The sequence below is a fragment of the Urtica dioica genome, chromosome 8 (assembly GCF_054948205.1).
Source record: "Urtica dioica subsp. dioica isolate 48M chromosome 8, U.dioica_male_clone48M_v1_H2, whole genome shotgun sequence".
NCBI lineage: Eukaryota > Viridiplantae > Streptophyta > Magnoliopsida > Rosales > Urticaceae > Urtica > Urtica dioica.
This window is the reverse complement of record NC_142763.1, coordinates 6,156,712-6,175,372: the sequence shown is the minus strand read 5'-3', so window position 1 is coordinate 6,175,372 and position 18,661 is coordinate 6,156,712. Positions and strand designations below refer to the sequence as shown.

The following is an 18,661-nucleotide window of genomic DNA, read 5'->3' as shown; positions in this document are numbered from 1 at the left end:
TTTCTCTCTCATGATTTTGAATTCGTCACTTTCTTTTTCCTATTTTTTTTCCTATATTTTTTTCACAAAAATTTCAAAAATCCATATCTATCTCATATGAACTCGAAATTGATTGATTTTATCAAATCCTATGGATTCGTGGCGCTGAGATCTTCAAAAATAGATCCATTGTGTTTGATGAAAAATAATGTTCAATGCGTCATGTTTATGTGTGTTTGTAATGAATTTTCCAGAAATATTCAATAAATTTCCATATCTAAGGCAGTAACGTGATTTTTCTACATCTATGACATTAAAAATTATTTTTCATCCAACACAATGGGTCTATTTTTGAAGATCTCGGTGCCATAAATCCGTAGGATTTGGAATCACTTAATTTCGAGAGTTCATATGAGATAGATATGGATTTTTGAAGTATTTGGATGAAAAAACAAATGTTTGAAAAAAGTTAGGAGACAGAAAATGACGAATTCATAATCAAAATAGAGAAAGTGATGAAAAAAAAAAAACTAATTATCCTAAATGCCACTTTATACATTTGGCTATTTTCTCATAATTTTCTAAACGTTGCTAAATCTCAAACGTTAAGATTAAGATAGCTTAATTAGTTACAAATTTCATTAGAAATTATGTCAATTCTTATCGACACATATTTTTCATTTGAAAATTTTTAGAATTCTTTAATTTTTTGGAAAAATATAACCATGTCCGTATTTTAGTAATTTTTCCGACAATCCAAATTCAGGACTGCAATATAGTGGTACCAGTTAGTGGAAAGCTGGCAGCCAAATAAAGACGAATTTTTCCAGCAAAAAAAAAAAAAAAAAGAGACGAAGATTATTATTTTGAAAGGACTAATTTCTTTTAGGCAGAAAATTGCCTATACTTTTGACAAAATATATTCCCGAAGATTTACTTATAACATGTTTGGGACTGATCACATATTCTAAATGAACATTAATCATGGATTCATAGTGTACTTAATTAACTAGAGCATATAAATCAATTTTAGGGTTTATGCACAACCTTAATTGGGCATAGAAAATGAAGAACATATCAATGTAGTGGCGTATATTACCTCAAATGTCAATTTTAAAATTTTATTATTATTTTACATCCAATAACTTTACACCAACCCCATCTTAATATATATATATATATATATATATATATATATATATATATATATATATATATAGATTTGCTAAAAATTTCATTTAGAAAACTTGAGAAACCAAACTCTATTACCTCTCACATTTAAAAATCAAGATTCAAGTTGAACACTTTAGGAAATCAAACCTTTTTGGTAAGTAAAACGTCCAAAATAACATTTTAAAAATTTCAAAATCACTAGAAAAATAAAGGTAAAATGTTTGAAATCACTAAAAAAATGAAAGCAAAAACTTCAAAACGATGAAGAAGATCAAGACAAAAAAAAACTTAGAAATCACTAGTGTTAAAATAATATTTGCAAATTTTTGCCTTCATTTTTATATCTTAAAAAAATTTGGCTTTATTTTGTTAATAATTTCAAAATTTTTATCTTTATCTTTCTAATTGTTTCGGAGGTTTTTAACAAGGGTATTTTGAATGTTTACTCATCAACAAGTTTGATTTTCTTAAAGTGATCCACATGAAATTTGATTTTCAAATGTGAGGTAAAACCAAACTTAGTGTTTTTTTAATTCATGCACTTAGACAATATCCTAAACCAATATTTATATATATATATATATATATATATATATATATATATATATATATCCTAAACAATTAATAGTCCAATTTCGTTTGTTGTACTTTGTTCAATATAATCCTTCTTCTAAAGGTAAATGGCATCTTTCTCTCTCGATCATATAACTTAGTTTGGCTGACAAATTGTCAATAAACATGCATGTTTGAATTATTTGAAGCTCACGACAGAGTACTATCATAAATATATTTAAGTACAAGTCCTAATTTTATTTTCTATTAGAGGATCAGAGAAACCATATGTCAGAATTTTATAATATGCAACTCGTACTATTTAGGACCCTACGATAGCCAATAATATACATCTTTGGCAATCGATAGTTAAATTATTTAGGACCGCAAAAAAAGACGATTTTATTATTTTAAAATGATCGATTTCTTTTAGGCGCGGAAAAAAAATATGCTTATACTTTTGGCAAAGTAAATCCATGGAAGATTTACTTAGATAAACTTATAGAGCATCCCATCCTAATTAATTTCCAACAATTGAACTATCTTTTCCCATTTTTTTCTTAGCTCAATGGTTTTCTATTTTATTTATAATCTAGTAGTTCATTCAGAATTATATTCACCCACTGATTTGCTAAAATTAGGTTCAGAACTTGATAAATCCCAGTATATGCTTGGAACAAAACACATATAATATAACATCAATCATGATACACATTTAATTAGAGCAAATAAATTAACCTTCTTAGAACCCTCAAATCAATTTAGGGTTTATACAAAGAACTTCACGTTTATAAGGCATACCAAGTAAGAGTGCAGCGATGTCATCCGGAAGGCTTGGGAGGCTGGAGCGGGGTGTGGTTCTCGGGTTCAAACCAAGCTGGATCTGTGTCGGCATGAGTTAAGGAGGTGGGCGGCGCTATCTTTCAGCCACCGAGCCAAGCACATTCGAGAACTAGCGGTGCGGGTGGAGGCCATCAACTGTGAGGTTAGATCGCAAACTTCTATCGCGGTGGCTGCTAAGCTGAATAAGGAGCTGGAGTCGCTGATTTTGGTGAAGGAGTACTATTGGAGACAGCGTGCTCGGTTCGAGTGGTTGAAAGGGGGTGACAAAAACACGAAGCACTTCCACGCTCGAGCTTCTAGAAGGAAAAGCCGGAACTCTATTCAGGGACTGGTCAACGAAGGCGGGGTTTGGGTTTCGGACGAAAGCGAGGTTCGCAGAGTAGTCGATAGGTACTTCACGGGGATCTTTTGATCGAACGGAGCCAGCGGTGACGATTTCGGTAGAATCACGGGCGAGAATTTCACAAGTCTGGGTGTTGAGACCCAAGCCTACACTGAGGAGGCTTTCAATGACGAGGAGGTTAAAGGGGCACTTTTTGCTATGGGTCCGACTAAAGCCCCGTGGCCGGATGGATTTCACTCCCTCTTCTTCCAGAAAAAATTGGGACATAGTGGGATCAGATCTCATTCGAGAGTGTCTCGATATTTTGAACTCGGGAGCTGATGTGTCGAAATAGAATGAGACTCACGTAGTCTTAATCCCGAAGGTGAAGAATCCCCGGCATGTGTCGGAGTTTAGGCCTATTAGCCTCTGCAATGTGTCTCTAAAAATTGTTACGAAGGCTATTGCTAATCGAATTAAAGGAGTTCTTCCTCTTATCATCTCCGAGACCCAAAGTGATTTCGTTCCGGGCCGCCTCATCTCCGATAACGCAGCTATCGCCTACGAGCTTCTTCACTCCATCAAGATGCGTACGAAGGGTAAACATGGGTTCATGGCGTTAAAGCTTGATATGAGCAAAGCCTACGATCGCGTGAAATAGGGCTTCGTGATGACTATGATGAAGCGTTTGGGTTTTGGGGCGTAACTAATTGATACGATGTTCCGATGCATATCAACCCTGGTGTTTTCGGTGGTCGTCAATGGAAAGGTGGGGGGCTGGATTTCTCCGACTCGCGGCCTTCGTCAAGGCTGCCCTCTTTCCCCCTACATTTTCCTATTATGTGCGGAAGGTTTTTCGGCTCTTATTCGGGGTCAAGAACGGTTGGGGATTCTTAAGGGGTTCAAGTGTTGTTCGGCTGCTCCTTCAGTGTCGCATCTTTTATTTGCGGATGATAGCTTGCTAGTGTGCAAGGCTGATGAGACTAACGTCCGGGCTACCCGCTTTATCTTGGCCGTGTATGAGTCTGGCTCTGGGCAACGGGTCAACCTCGTTAAGTCGGTGTTCTGTGTGTCCCGGAATATGACGGCGGAGGCAGTGGTAGGCTTGACTAGGTCGCTCGGAGTATCCAACACGGCGGAGCTGGAGTCATATTTGGGGCTGCCTGTCAATGTGGGGAGACACAAGTTAGCGGTGTTCGGCAAGATCAAGGAACGTATCCAGAAGCAACTTAGCTCTTGGCGTGCCAGAATTTTCTCCTCGAGGGGTCGAGAAGTGTTGGTTAAATCGGTGGCACGGGCAATCCCCACGTATATGATGAGTTTGTTCAAGCTCCTGTAAACTTTGCTCGGTGAGATTCAAGGTTTGATCGCTCAATTCCGGTGGGGTGGGTCAGAGGATAAACGCAAAATTCATTGGAAACGATGGGACCTCATAGCTAAGCCGAAGAGCGATGGATGGCTTGGATTTAATGACCTCAGTGACTTTAATCGGGCTTTGGTGGGGAGGCAAGCGTGGCGTCTTATCCACTATCCGAATTGCCTCATGAGCCGCATCTTTAAAGCCAAGTACTTCCCGCACGGCTCGGCTCTAGATCTTGAAAGCAAAGGGCACTTCTCCTTTCTGTGCAAAAGCTTTTGTTGGGGTATGGATCTTGTCAAGAAGGGGCTGCGGTGGTAAATCGGGATGGGGAATATCTGGGCTTTCGGCGAGGCCTGGCTCCCCAGAGCTGGCGCCTTTCGGCTTGTGTCTCCGGAGCCGTGCGATGGCAGAGTTTGACGAGTTCGGGACTTCTTGGACAGAGTCCGCTGGAACAGAGACCTCCTTGAATCCATCCTCGTTCCCTATGATGTGCAGGTTGTGGTCAGCATACAGACCAGCGACAACGGGAGCCTTGAATCTTTGGTGTGGCACTTCGAGGAGGGAGGTAGCTCTTCGGTCCGGACCAGATATCGGTTGGCGCGTCAAGAGGCTGGCTCGTGGGCTGCGTGTTCTTCAGATATCCTCCCGGGATGGTGGAAGAGGTTGTGGGGGCTGAATATCCCCGCCAAGATAAAGCACCTCATGTGGCGATGTTGGTTCAACCTTCTCCCAACATACGGAAACCTTAGGCGGCGGGGCATCGAATGCCTTCCCTTCTGTGTTTTTTGCGGAGCGCTTCCAAAAGATGCCTCTCATGCGATATGGAGTTGTGAGCGGGCATAATCGATTTGGAAGGCTTCTATGCTCCATCGATGGGTCGAGAAGACGGGTGAGTTTCCCGTCGTGGAGCTGTGTTTGAGAGCCTATGAGGTCATGTCTACGGCTAAGCTGGGTCTCTTCTGTGAGATTGTTTGGGCGGCTTGGTCGGACCGCAATCCACGGCTCTTTGAGAATGTTTCCAAAGACCCAACGATTTGGGTTAGTGAACTGTCGGTGTGGCTGGAGTGTTTTGGGAACGGTTCTCGCTCTATGTCGGGATCTGATCGGGCCGAAGCGGTAAGGCCCAGATTGTCCTGGACGGCCCCGGAGGGTGCTTCGCTCAAGCTGAATGTGGACGCGACGTGGGACAGCTCTTTTCATCGAGCGGCGCTGGGCGGTCTGATCCGTGATAGTGATGGTAAGGTGTTGGTGGTTTATATATAGCCTGGTGGTCTCGGATGTGGACTCGGCTTTGACGGCGGAGTGCCTCCTGATTAGGGAGGGGCTCAATTTCTACCGGACTAATGCTTGGAAGGTGTCCGAGGTGGAGTCTGACAGCCAACAAGCTGTTCGGTTGATTGAGAAGCGTCACCTGCGAGGAGTTCAAGGTCCGGTTGTGCATGACATCTGCGAGGCCCTTGCGACCGCTCCCATGAGCTGCAAGTGGGTCCCAAGAGGGTGTAATGCGGCGGCTAACTGTGTGGCTCGTCACTATGCGATCTTTTCTAAGTCCTGTTGGAGGATTGATGTTTGCCCTGCGTGGCTGGTTGATAATGTAACTTCGGACATTCAGTCTGCGTTTTAATGAAGATGCTTTCCCTAAAAAAAAAAGTATGAAAAGTTTATTGATAATTTTGCGGCAAGAAGGGACGGATTAACTTGGGCGTTAGTGGGACACGTGCCTCCACTAAAAAAATTGGAAAAATAATTAAAAGAAAACTGATGTAAAATAGCTCATCAGCTAAAATGCAGTGTTATTTTTTAAAATCCCAAACTTTAATTGGATAATTTTAAAGAAAATATTAAAGCATTCTATATAAGTATGTTCAAATTACAGCATGATTTTTGAATCTTAATGCTTCAAAATTTAAAATTTTGTTACGACTCTTGACTCAAATATGATTTAAAATCTAATTCACTTTAATTTTTTCTTCATTTTATGCATCAAGCATACTTAAGTAGTTAAGTGATAAAAAAAAAAAAAGAATTTGTTGCAATTAGTCAATTCTTTAATTTTTTTTTAAAAATCTAGCCAAAATTTCATTTTATTAAGAAAATAGCTCATCAGACCCGCAATAAATTAATTAACTAAAGAGTAAAATTTACTCTTTTTAGTTAATTTAATTTACTTTGTAGTTATTTAATTTACTACGGATTTGGTAGGCTATTTTGTTAATAAAATGAAATTTTGACTATTTTTTAAATGGAGAGTGGGCTATTGAACTATTGTGCCAATTGCCCCTAAAAAATGGCTATCAAGATATATAGCTACATGAAAACTCATGTTTTTCCATGTAAGCAACATTTGTTAATTTTTAAGTAAATGGCCATAAAATTTTATTAACAAAGCCAAAAAGACATTAATAGTTGTAAATATTCATTAATAATTGTAAATAGCTATCAGACTCCAATGACATAAATGAAATGCTATAAACGTCCAATCAATTATACATCACCATAATTGCTATATACTTAAAATTTACAAAAAAGTTGGCTATATAGTAAATCTCCAAATTTTAGTGGCGTAGTTACTCAGTTAATTGAAAAAAATCTCTAGATCAGTCTAATCTTGTGTATTTTAAAAGTAGAGTTTATTAGATATATAGCTTTATAAACATAATAATATTTTTATATGCCTATTTTTATCTTTCGTTAATTATGAGTAAATAGTCATGTTTTTTTTTATTAACATAGCCAAATTTACGTGAATACTCAAATTTGCGTAATACACAAAAGGGTGTATATAGTCTAACTATTTGCATGATGACCCATCATCCGAATGATCATTTATTAACCGAAGTTGGCTACTTAGAAATTCACAAAATTTTATTGACTTGATTACTTAAAAATTTCTTTAAAGTAGGATTTTATTTTATTTTATTTTATTTTTTTTGGCCGGTGAAACACTATGACGAAGGAAAACGTGATGAGTACGTACGACATATATTATTAATGATCGTATCTCACGGCAACTTCCTTTTTTTTTTCCTATAAGTAGAACATTGTAACCAACGATATCAATACCCAGATAAAAAAGAAAAAAGAAAAGAAAGATACATCTCTCTCAAAGTCTCAATTAATAGTCATGATGAAATCTTCTCAAGCAGTTTTAGTCCTCTTTTCTCTTCTCTTAGTAAGCCTTACTCTTCCTTATGCATTTACTAAGAACACCTTAAACGACTTATAAACAAGTGTAATAATTGATAAATATTATATTTTTTTTGCTGTATCTCTTTCTTTCGTCCACACACATAGATACATACATAGACTGATATTATTCTATAATAAATATTATCTCTTTTGTATTGGTGCAGTTAATTGCTAGCAGCATAGAATCAAGGAAAGTTGAAGCAGGAGAGTATTGGCGCGCTGTGACGAAAGATCAGCCGATGCCAAAGGCGATTCAAGGCCTTGTTGTGGCCGCTAATAGAGGCCTCGATTCGAAGCCGTTCGATCAGAAAGACAAGTGTCGTGAATCCGGTGGTCATCACGATCTCATCCGAAGCGATGAATTCACCGACGAATTCGAGCCGACACCAAACGCCACAGCTTATCCCAATGACGAGGCTAACAACAAGTTATCATCATCTTCCAAGGACTTTGAGCCAACCCCAAATATTTCTGCTTACAACGAGTGATAATATATATAGATATAGCACATGAATAGTTGTGCTTAATGCTATGTACTCCTGTGTGTGGTTTTGCTTGATGTATCAAATTCTTGCGATGAATTATAATTATCTGTGGTATGTGTCATTTTCTATATGTACAAGTGGTTTTTCGAAATAGACGTTTTGAATTAATAAAAATTTGAACAATTTACCAATACATAATTCACAATATATATATATATATATATATATTGAAGAGCGCGCGTCAAAAATATTTACAGTAAGAAAAATGTGGAACAAAGTATCCATAATTTACGTAGTCAATAATATAATGAAGAGCGCGCGTCAAAAATGATGTGATAATTAATTTCAGCAGGACATAAAAGAAGTTGGAAAATGACGAACACAATTTGGAAAATGACAAAAAAAAATCCAGAAACTACGAAAAACTAAAAAAAGTAAAAAAAAAAAAAAAAAAGTAAAAAAGTAAAAAAGGCACAAAAAAAGTTCAAAATTTAAGAGATTAATTTATTACTTACATGTATAATTTTCTTTTTTCGTAGACAAAAGTAGTGTTTTCTCAATACTAACCTACTATTATTTTCAAAGTTGGTCTCTCGAGTTAGGACTATCTCGAGTACGTAGTATGTTTTCTCAAGTTTTTTTTTTTTTTTTAATTGGCAAAACTTTTCAAATAAAGGGCTATTGAATTGACTCAAATGTCAAAGGTTTTGAGTCTAACTTTATAGTTATGAGTTCTTGTCTTAATCTAGAACATAAATAAATAACACAATAAAATTTCATTCTTTTTAATGGTGCAGTGTAAATTTCCCTTACAATTTATCCGCCCATCGATCCATACTATTACCTCAAATGTCAATTTTAAAATATTTTTATTATTATTTTACATCCAATAACTTTACACCAACCCATCCTAAAAAAAAAAAGTCATTTAACTTTGCTAAAAATTTCATTTGGAAAACTTGAGAAACCAAACTCTTTTACCTCACATTTAAAAATCAAGATTCAGGTTGAACACGTACTTTATGAAACCCAAATTTTTTAATAGGTAAAACGTTCAAAGAATCTTTTAAAAATTTCAAAATAACTAAATAAAATGAAGGTAAAAACTTTGAAATTACTAAAAAAAATGAAGACAAAAACTTCAAAATGATGAAGAAGATCAAGACCAAAAAAACTTAGATATCATTCGTTAATATTTGCAAATTTTTTTCTTCATTTTTATATCTTCAAAAGTTTTGCCTTTATTTTTTTAGTGATTTCAAAAAATTTGTTTTTATTTTGCTCATCAAAAATTTTGTTTTTCCTAAAGTGTTTTACATGAAATTTGATTTTCAAATGTGAGGTAAGATCAAAATTAGTGTTTTTTAATTCATGCACTTAGACAATATCCTAAACCAATATTTCTATTAAAAAAAAAAAAAAAAAAAAACCTAAACGATTAATAGTCCAGTTTCGTTTGCTGTACTTTGTTCAATATAATCCTTCTTCAAGGTAAATGGCATCTTTCTCTCTCGATCATATAACTGAGTTTGGCTGACAAATTGTCAATAAACATGCACGTTTGAATTATTCGAAGCTCACGACAGAGTACTATCATATATATTTAAGTACAAGTACAAGTCCTAATATTATTTTCAATTAGAGGATCAGAGAAATCATATGTCAGAATTTTATAATATGCAACTCGTACTATTTAGGACCCTACGATAGCCAATAATATACATCTTTGGCAATCGATAGTTAAATTATTTAGGACAGCAAAAAAAAAAAGACGATTTTATTATTTTAGAATGATCAATTTCTTTTAGGCAGAAAAAAAATATGCTTATACTTTTGGGCTTTGGCAAAGTAAATCCATGGCAGATTTACTTAGATAGAGAACTTATAGAGCATCCCATCCTAATTAATTTCCAACACTTGAACTATCTTTTCCCATTTTTTTTCTTAGCTCAATGGTTTTCTATTTTATTTATAATCTAGTAGTTCATTCAGAATTATATTCACCCACTGAGTTGCTAAAATTAGGTTCAGAACTTGATAAATCCCAGTATATGCTTGGAACAAAACGCATATAATATAACATCAATCATGATACACATTTAACTAGAGCAAATAAATTACATCAGCTAAAATGCAGTGTTATTTTTATTCCAAACTTTAATTAGATAATTTTAAAAAAAAATTATTAAAGCATTCTATATAAGTATGTTCAAATTAAAGCATGATTTTGAATCTTAATGCTCCAAAATTTGAAATTGTTTTACGACTCTTAACTCAAATATGATTTAAAATCTAATTCACTTTAATTTTTTCTTCATTTTATGCATCAAGCATACTTAAGTAGTTAAGTGATAAAAAAAAAAAGATGAATTTGTTGCAATTAGCTAAGTGTCTAGTCACATTAAAATGGTATTCGCTTAACTCTATTCTCTCCCCCTTTTCAAAAACTAGGGTTTTAGAAACCCATTTTCTTCTCAGCCGCCGCCCACTCCCCCCAGGCAACGGCCGTCGCCCTCGTTTAACGGCGGCAAGGCTAAGTCTTGGGGGGAGGCATGTTTAATCTCTAGCCGATTTGCTACCTCTTTTCTTTTTCTTTGTTTTTCTGCTTTCCTTCCCCACGCCCGTTGCACTCGCAGATGTCCTTCTGGAAGCACGACCCCCCGAACCCGACGCTGGCGTTCAGGAACTTCCCCCCGATCCGCGAGTCGGTCCCCACCGCGTACGCCACCTCCGAGATGTTGGCTCCGGTGGCCTCGCACAGCGCCGACATCGCGTTCACCGACGAGATCCTCTGGGCGAGGAAAGCGTTGGCCGCGAGCTTCGACAGCTCCGCCGACCACAGGTTGGTGGTGAGGATGCGATCCTCCGGGACCCACCGGGCGTACACCGCTTTCAGGGCCTGCACCGCCCGGTCCCCCTCGGGGCTCTCCCGCCCGCCGATGAGCACGCGGTCGGGCTTCAGCAGGTCCCCCACCGCGGTCCCCTCGGCCAGGAACTCCGGGTTCGACAGGATCTGGAAGTTGATCCCTTTGCTGTTGTGGGTCTGCAACTCCGGCGGGGTCCTTCTCCGGCGGTTGAGTTGTGCCGTCTCTTCCCTTGGACGTTCGGTTTTTTGCAGTTGGTGTTGGTCTTTTCAGGTGGCGTGGTGGAGCTCGATGTCGCCCCAGCCTCAGGCGACCCTCGGCGCTCCCTCAGACCCGGCCATCCCCGATCTATCACTCCTCACCGACGTGGCTGCTATTCTCCGACGCTCCTCGATGAAGCGCTCCGTCAAAGCCCATCCTCGGTCTTGGCTTCTGTCCTCACAGGGTGTTACCTTTTCAGATCGCCGCCCCTCGTCGATCCCGGTCTTAACATCTTTATCCGGTGAGGTCGAAGAAAGTCTAGATGAGCGCTACTTTTCTCTCGTGTGGCCCGGCCTCGCGTCGTCGACACTGTTTTGGTTGGAGAGTGGTAGTTGTGGCTCGTCGACGTTCGCGACGCGGCCGTGCTCGCTGCAGATCTTGAGTGCGGGTGTTCGCTTTTTTTAGTTTGTTTCAGTTTTAGTTTTTTAGTTTGTTCTTTTGATGTTGGCATGGACCTATCATTTTCTTGCTTTGCTTTGTTTTGTGTTGGACTCGGATTAGCCGTAGTTTCCTCTCCCGTAGTGGATTTCCTGTTAGGTTTTTATCTATGCAGGTTGAAGAGCCATCTTATTCGTGGTTATCGGACCAAGTTTGGTTGGATTTTTCCATCACCATTCTTTGGGTTTTTTAACGAGCCTCTTGTGTGCTCTATTTTTACCGGAAGTTAGTGTTAGATTCACCTCGACTTAGGTCTTGGTAATCCATGTACTAAAGTGTTATTCTCTTGTATTGATGGGTTTTTACCCAATTTTAATGGAAATTCCGTACTATTCAAAAAAAAAAAAAAAAAAAAAAAAAAGCTAAGTGTCTAGTCTTTTTTTTTTTTTTTTTTTAATCTAATCAAAATTTTATTTTATTACAAACATAGCTCATCAGCTCGCAATAAATTAATTAACTTAAAGAGTAAAATTTACTCTTTTTATTTAATTTAAGTTACTCTTTATTTATTTAATTTACTACGGATTTGGTGGACTATCTTCTTAATAAAATGAAATTTTGACTATTTTTTAAATGGAGAGTGGGCTATTGGACAATTGTGCTAATTGCCACTAAAAAAATGGCTCTCAAGATATATAGATATATGAAGACTCGTGTTTTTCCATGTAGCCAACTTTTGGTAAATTTTAAGTAAATAGCCACGAAATTTTATTAATAAAGCCAAAAAGATATTAATAGTTGTAAACGTCCAATCAAGTCTACATAAGCTATATACTTAAAATTTACAAAAAGTTTACTATTTAGCAAATCTCCAAACTTTAGTGGCTTAATTACTCAATTAATTGAAAAAAAATCTCTAGACCAATCTAATCTTGTGTATTTTAAAAGTAAGCTTTATAAATATAATAAAAACTCTATATGCCTATTTTACCTTTCGTTAATTATGAGTAAATAGACATACTTTTTTTTATTAATATAGCCAAATTTACGTAAATACTCGAATTTGCGTAATACCAAAGGGGTGTCTATAGTCTAATTATTTGCATGATGACACATCCGAATGATCATTTACGAAAAATTGGCTATTTAGAAATTCACAAAATTTTATTGACTTGATTACTTAGAAATTTGTTTAAAGTAGGATTAATGTTTTTTACCTTTTGCCGGTGAAACAGTATGACGAATATTAATGATTGTATCTCATGGCGACTTCCTTTTTTCCTATAAGTAGAACATTGTAACTAACGATATCAATACCCAGAGAAAAAAAGAAAAGAAAGATACATCTCTCTCAAAGTCTCAATTAATAGTCATGATGAAATCTTCTCAAGCAGTTTTAGTCCTCCTTTCTCTTCTCTTAGTAAGCCTTACTCTTCCTTATGCATTTACTAAGAACACCTTAACAAACTTATAAACAAGTGTAATAGTTGATAAATATTATATTGTTTTCGTTATATCTCTTTCTTTCGTCCACACACATACATACATACATAGACTGATATTATTCTATAATAAATATTATATCTTTTGTGTTGGTGCAGTTAATTGCTAGCAGCATAGAATCAAGGAAAGTTGAAGCAGGAGAGTATTGGCGCGCTGTGACGAAAGATCAGCCGATGCCAAAGGCAATTCAAGGCCTTGTCGTGGCCGCCAATAGAGGCCTCGATTCGAAGCCGTTTGATCAGAAAGACAAGTGTCGCGAATCCGGTGGTCATCACGATCTCATCCGAAGCGATGAATTCACCGACGAATTCGAGCCGACACCAAACGCCACAGCTTATCCCAATGACGAGGCTAACAACAAGTTATCATCATCTTCCAAGGACTTTGAGCCAACCCCAAATGTTTCTGCTTACAACGAGTGAAGATATAAACATGATCGTAGTTGTGCTTAATGCTATGTACTCCTGTGTGTGGTTTTTCTTGATGTATCAAATTCCTGTGATGAATAATAATTAGTTGTGGTATGTGTCATTTTCTATATGTACAAGTGGTTTTTCGAAATAGACGTTTTGAATTAATGAAAATTTGAACAATTTACCAATATATAATTCACAATATATATATGTTATATTTACACTAAGTATATATATGTAATATTTACACTTAAAAATGTGGAACAAAGTATCCATAATTTACGTAGTCAATAATATAACAAATAATTGGCTGCTTAAGCCACGGAATGTGTAGCAATTTATTTTTTGCCAACGTTTTGTTAATAATCCGTAAATAGCCTAATATTGCTTACGTGGCTGCACATTTATGAAGGATTTTTTTTACAGATTTGCCCTTGTATACTCGGATTAGTAACTTCTTATTTTAGGCAGTTTTTTTGTTTAAAATTTGAAAATGAATTCGGCAAGTATTTGAATTTATGGACGTGTGGATATGGAGAAATTTCAGCGTTGACTTAACTAATTTGTTTCATTTAGGCAGTTTTTTTTTTTTTTTTTTTAATTTTGAATAAAACCGATTAGGAAAGTAGTTAACCTGGTTTTTTGAATTTTGGACGTGTGGATTTGGAAAATATTCTTCATTTATCGATATTATTTTGTTTTCCATATATTCATAATTTTAGAACGTCCAAAATATTTCCAGAATTTTTTCCGGTTTATATGCTTCTTATTTACACGAATATACTGTAAATATGTTTTCTATTTACACGAACATACTATTAATGTGAGCAACAACAAAAAAAAATAAATAAATAAATTGTTCTTCGCGGTGTCCATGATTCCGATTGGGACCTTGGACGCAGATCGAGGAGAGGAGGACGAAGTAACGTTTGACGACGGTGGTGACGTGGTGGTGGTCGTGTGATTCCTCGGTGCTCTCTGCGTCGTTTCCCGGTGTCTCCTCTCGGTCCGGCATCCATGGCGGCTCGTGGCTGTCCTCGTTTTCTCGGCTGGAACACGCGCGGGTGGTGCTCGGTCTCGGCCATTGATGGCGCGCAAGGAATGAAAAAGAAGATAGGAGAAGGAGATGAAGGAGACGATGACGATGAGAGAGAGGAAGGGGGTGCTCGGGCTCGGCCATTGATGGCGGCCAAATCCTTTTTTTTTTTTTTTTTTTTTTTTTTTTTCTGAAAAGCAGTAAATAGCGTGTGAATGCAGAGATACGGTTATAATGACCTTCATCGATTTATTTACTAACCTGTGTTCGTTCAATTTCTTCGTCGTTGTTTTTGAAGCCTTTCTTGTCTGGGTTTCGATTTCGTTTGTAAATAAAGGGGTTGAATTTTTTTTCGGTTCAAATTTTGAGCAGTTGCTTGTTCGCGTTTTTTCTGGGCTTCTTTTTTTTTTGTTTTTTGGAAAACAATAAATATGACGGGTTGCGTGTTAAGTGTGAACGCATCTATACGGTTATAATTACCTCATCGATTTTCGCTTGCATTAATATCCAAATATTAGAGCTGATCACGTATTAATGGACGATACATCGTGGGCGGGAAAACATAAGGGTAGTCTCGTCCCAATTTCGCTGTAAATAAATCGTCCTGGTTATTTACCACTTATTAACAAAATGTGGGCCAAAAATAAATTGCCTATTTTCAGGAGGTTATATAGCTTAATTACCCATAATATAATGAAGAGCACGCATCAATAAAATTGTGATAATTAATTTCAGCAGGGCATAAAAAAAGGTTGAAAATGACTAACAAAATTTGGAAAATGACAAAAAAAAAATCCAAAAACTACGAAAGTAGTGTTTTACTTACATGTATAATTTTATTTTCTCATAGAGAAAAGTAGTGTTTAATACTAACCAAACCTACTATTATTTTCAAAGTTGGTCTCTCAAGTACGTAGTAGGTTTTCTCAAGTTTTTTTTTTAACTGGCAAAACTTTTCAAATAAAGGGCTATTGAAATTACTCAATATGTTAAAAGGTTTTGAGCCTTACCTTTATAGTTATGAGTTATTGGTTTAATCTAGAACATAAATTAATAACACCATAAACTTTCATTCTTTTTAATGGTGCAGTGTAAATTTCCCTTGTAATTTATCCGCCCATCGATCCATTACTATGAACTTTTCAGTTTTGATCTTATCATGTTCGTTATCTTCATCGAAAATCTTTGGGGACTTGAATCGAATATAGGGAAAAATAGCAGTGAATTCTCATTCCATTTGGAACACATTGAATTGGGTCCGTTTTCTAGGGAAGTTATGGTACAGACCATTATGAAAGATGCAATAAATGTTGAAAAATCTCACGGATTATACCACTTGAAACATTATATTTGCAATCTACTCAACGTTTTAAGTTACGTCTTCATCCAAAGACACCTCGGATAAAGAACCGCGAAGAGGTGATGAACTGATCACCTCAAATTGAAGAGGTCCCAAGAGCTTGACGACATGGTCATTCAAGATGACAAGTTCAACTGTCAAACAACGGAGCAAATTGTACTCTCGAATATCGGAACACGTGGTAAGTCAAAGATTCAAATGAGAATGATAACCTCTCTTCACGCGGGAAGACTAATTCAAGCACCACGTGTAAAGTCACCCGACAAAAGAGGACGATCGTAGAGACGAGGCATCGAAGACTACGGGAGATGTGGAGCATAAGAGCATCTATAAATAAACCTACCAACCGAGGAGAACGACACTTGTTTTTAGAATCACAATTTGACCGCATATATACCACAGAAATTCACATTTATTTTTACGTCCCTCGTTGTTGTTTTCACAATCTCATTTGTATTGTTTTTTACATCATCATTAAAGTTTCTTGCATTCCTTTATTTGTTGATTATTCTTCTCGCAAATCCAAATCCATTGACGAGAATCGAGACCCTACTTTTTTCCTCGCATCTATAAATCTAAATAGGACTGAAATTACGATTTCACCCTTGGCAGATGAAGTGAGTTTTCGCTTCATCAATACTCTAAAAATTCACGTATCAGCTAAAAGTTTGTCGTTAAACTTGATAAAATGAAGTGATTTTTCGCTTCATCAATATTCTAAAAATTCACGTATCGGCTAAAAATTTGTCGTTAAACTTGATAAAAACTTGTTAATGGAAGAGAAAGACACACATACTTTTAAATTGATTTGAAGATCGCTAAAACAATTCGATGATTTAACTATGACTATGGATAGCCGCGACTATTTCAAATTTGAACTTGTAAAAAACGCGGCATTTAATATTGCTTAATATTTTGGCCTACAATCTCCACTTATTTCAAGAAGAGATTCAATCGCGACATTTGAGGATACAGCCGCGACAAATATCATGGCCAAATGACATACTTCTTGTAGTAGATTTGCTTAGTTTTAATTACTAATAATACACAATAGATAAACGAAATCATTAATAATTTCCTGTTTTGTACTTATACAACCGAATCTCTCTAATCATATTAAATATATTCCCGTACGTAGTTGTTACGCCAATTCCCGGATTGAGTCCTCGAAACTGAGATACCACAATCACCGGAAAACCAGGAAACGAGCTCGTCGACGTCGTCAGAAGAAATAAGAGAAGAAGACACGAAGTTTTTACCCTGGTTCAGTCACTAACGACCTAGTCCAGCTTCCGATCACTACTATCAACGGCAATACAGATTACAACTGAGAAATTGAAAAACGAGCAAAGAAACCCTAGAATTATCCCCAAATCGAGTTTCTGAGATCAACTCGATTTTCTCTCTAATTCTCTCTCTAATTCAGACTCGGAATAAAACGTACTAACTATAACACAGACCATCCAAACGCTATAAATAGACATTTGGAGAAAGCTTAGTAACCAAGTCACCGTTGGATATGATCCAACGGTCACCTGCGTCAAAAACTGTTAAACCAGTTTTTAGCCGCTAAGCTTCCTAGACTTACACGTGTTCAACGCTGCGTTATTGAGCGAGCTGCCGAACCGAGCGAGCTGCCGAACTGAGCGAGCTGAATTCTAAGCAACTAACTTCAATTACACGTGTCCAATGCTGCGTTCAATTACAACAGTAGTGATACTATAATCTTTCGACTGTATTTAATAAAGAAAACCTTATCAATACAATAATTTATAAACATCCAGTTGGGGTAAGTATGTGCCAAAAGGTCACAGGTGGTGGTGACGTGTAAGATATGAAATATATATGATGTCGACAACTTATGAATAATTATTTGTTCATCCCTGCATTATTTGAAACACTACATATGTGTTTATAAGCATTATTCCAAAAGGACAAAAAGTAAAATCAGACGCAAGTCCTATCTTGATCTCTGAATACACCTAATTCCCACATGCCTGCTTGATTGTGCACCAGAAATAATATACAAAATTATAAAAATTATCGGAAGAAGAAGAAAAACAGTTATAAGATCTTCAATGTTTAGAGTTACCTGATTTTTTTCAAATAACTAAACAAATAAATTAATTTCTCTCACATCCACATTATTAATTGTTTATCAGAGTTTCTATAGAGGTGAGCTTGGTAGTTGGTATCAGGACGTCCAATTTTCAGCTAGGTCACAACTATGAGGCTATATTGTAATTAGTTATGAATACTTGATGTATTAGTTGGTTTTAAAAATATAGTGGCCTAAATTAATTATTGCATGGTGTCTTTTCTTTATAACTAAAAACACTATGAAATGATTTTTAAAAAAAAATTTGTAGGATTTACAGACAACAAAGGAAATAAATTAAGCGGGAACAGGTAGTTATATTATAAATTTAGCTTGTCATGCGTGAGAATATAATAATGATCACGTGATAAGGGACAATTAGGTGAATTAATTGATGTTTATTCAAAACTGTGGTGAACTAATTAATTAAACAGGTAGATTCTTTTTATAGACAGCAAGTAGATCATCTCAGGTAAGGATTATGCGAATGAATATGATTGATGGAAAAATCAGCTCAGTATACTCCATTGTTTTACGTCAAGCTTAGAATATGCAGTAAATTAACAAAGACCAGTTTTCAGATTTTTGGAGTTACCTTTTTACTTTGTAATTCGATTAGGGGTGTAATCGGGTTGGGTTAATCGATTTTTTTATGTGTCATCAACCTGAACCGCTACAATTAATTTTTTAGTTTTAAAACTCAAATCAACTCGATTGAAATGTAAAACCAAACAAAAAATAATCGGGTTGAGTTGAGTTGGTTTTTTCGTATTATAATTATCGACAAATGACTTTATAACTCGAATGAAAACCATATATATATATATATATAATATCTAATACGT

At 36.3% G+C, this 18,661-nt stretch overlaps 3 protein-coding genes across 3 annotated transcripts; all 3 read left to right on the top strand.

The window, feature by feature from the left end:
• The first annotated feature begins 3,587 nt into the window (after positions 1–3,587).
• On the top strand, positions 3,588–4,547 carry LOC149387621 (uncharacterized). Its single transcript, XM_089622202.1, has 2 exons — positions 3,588–4,083; positions 4,231–4,547. The coding sequence occupies exons 1-2, from the start codon at positions 3,588–3,590 to the stop codon at positions 4,545–4,547; spliced, it is 813 nt and encodes a 270-aa protein (XP_089478328.1).
• A 2,708-nt stretch (positions 4,548–7,255) lies between these two features.
• On the top strand, positions 7,256–8,054 carry LOC149387620 (organ-specific protein P4-like). The gene is made up of 2 exons (XM_089621693.1): positions 7,256–7,401; positions 7,583–8,054. The coding sequence occupies exons 1-2, from the start codon at positions 7,354–7,356 to the stop codon at positions 7,904–7,906; spliced, it is 372 nt and encodes a 123-aa protein (XP_089477819.1). The 5' UTR covers positions 7,256–7,353; the 3' UTR covers positions 7,907–8,054.
• Positions 8,055–12,697: 4,643 nt separating this feature from the next.
• On the top strand, positions 12,698–13,406 carry LOC149387619 (organ-specific protein P4-like). The gene is made up of 2 exons (XM_089621694.1): positions 12,698–12,826; positions 13,008–13,406. The coding sequence occupies exons 1-2, from the start codon at positions 12,779–12,781 to the stop codon at positions 13,329–13,331; spliced, it is 372 nt and encodes a 123-aa protein (XP_089477820.1). The 5' UTR covers positions 12,698–12,778; the 3' UTR covers positions 13,332–13,406.
• Positions 13,407–18,661: the final 5,255 nt, after the last annotated feature.

Bases quoted from the DNA above. Each gene is read 5' to 3' on its own strand.
- LOC149387620 (XM_089621693.1), top strand. From the start codon at position 7,354: ATGATGAAATCTTCTCAAGCAGTTTTAGTCCTCTTTTCTCTTCTCTTA. The intron at 7,402-7,582 runs GTAAGCCTTACT...GTATTGGTGCAG, and splicing joins TCCTCTTTTCTCTTCTCTTA to TTAATTGCTAGCAGCATAGA.
- LOC149387621 (XM_089622202.1), top strand. From the start codon at position 3,588: ATGTTCCGATGCATATCAACCCTGGTGTTTTCGGTGGTCGTCAATGGA. The intron at 4,084-4,230 runs GTATCCAGAAGC...GTGAGATTCAAG, and splicing joins GTTCGGCAAGATCAAGGAAC to GTTTGATCGCTCAATTCCGG.
- LOC149387619 (XM_089621694.1), top strand. From the start codon at position 12,779: ATGATGAAATCTTCTCAAGCAGTTTTAGTCCTCCTTTCTCTTCTCTTA. The intron at 12,827-13,007 runs GTAAGCCTTACT...GTGTTGGTGCAG, and splicing joins TCCTCCTTTCTCTTCTCTTA to TTAATTGCTAGCAGCATAGA.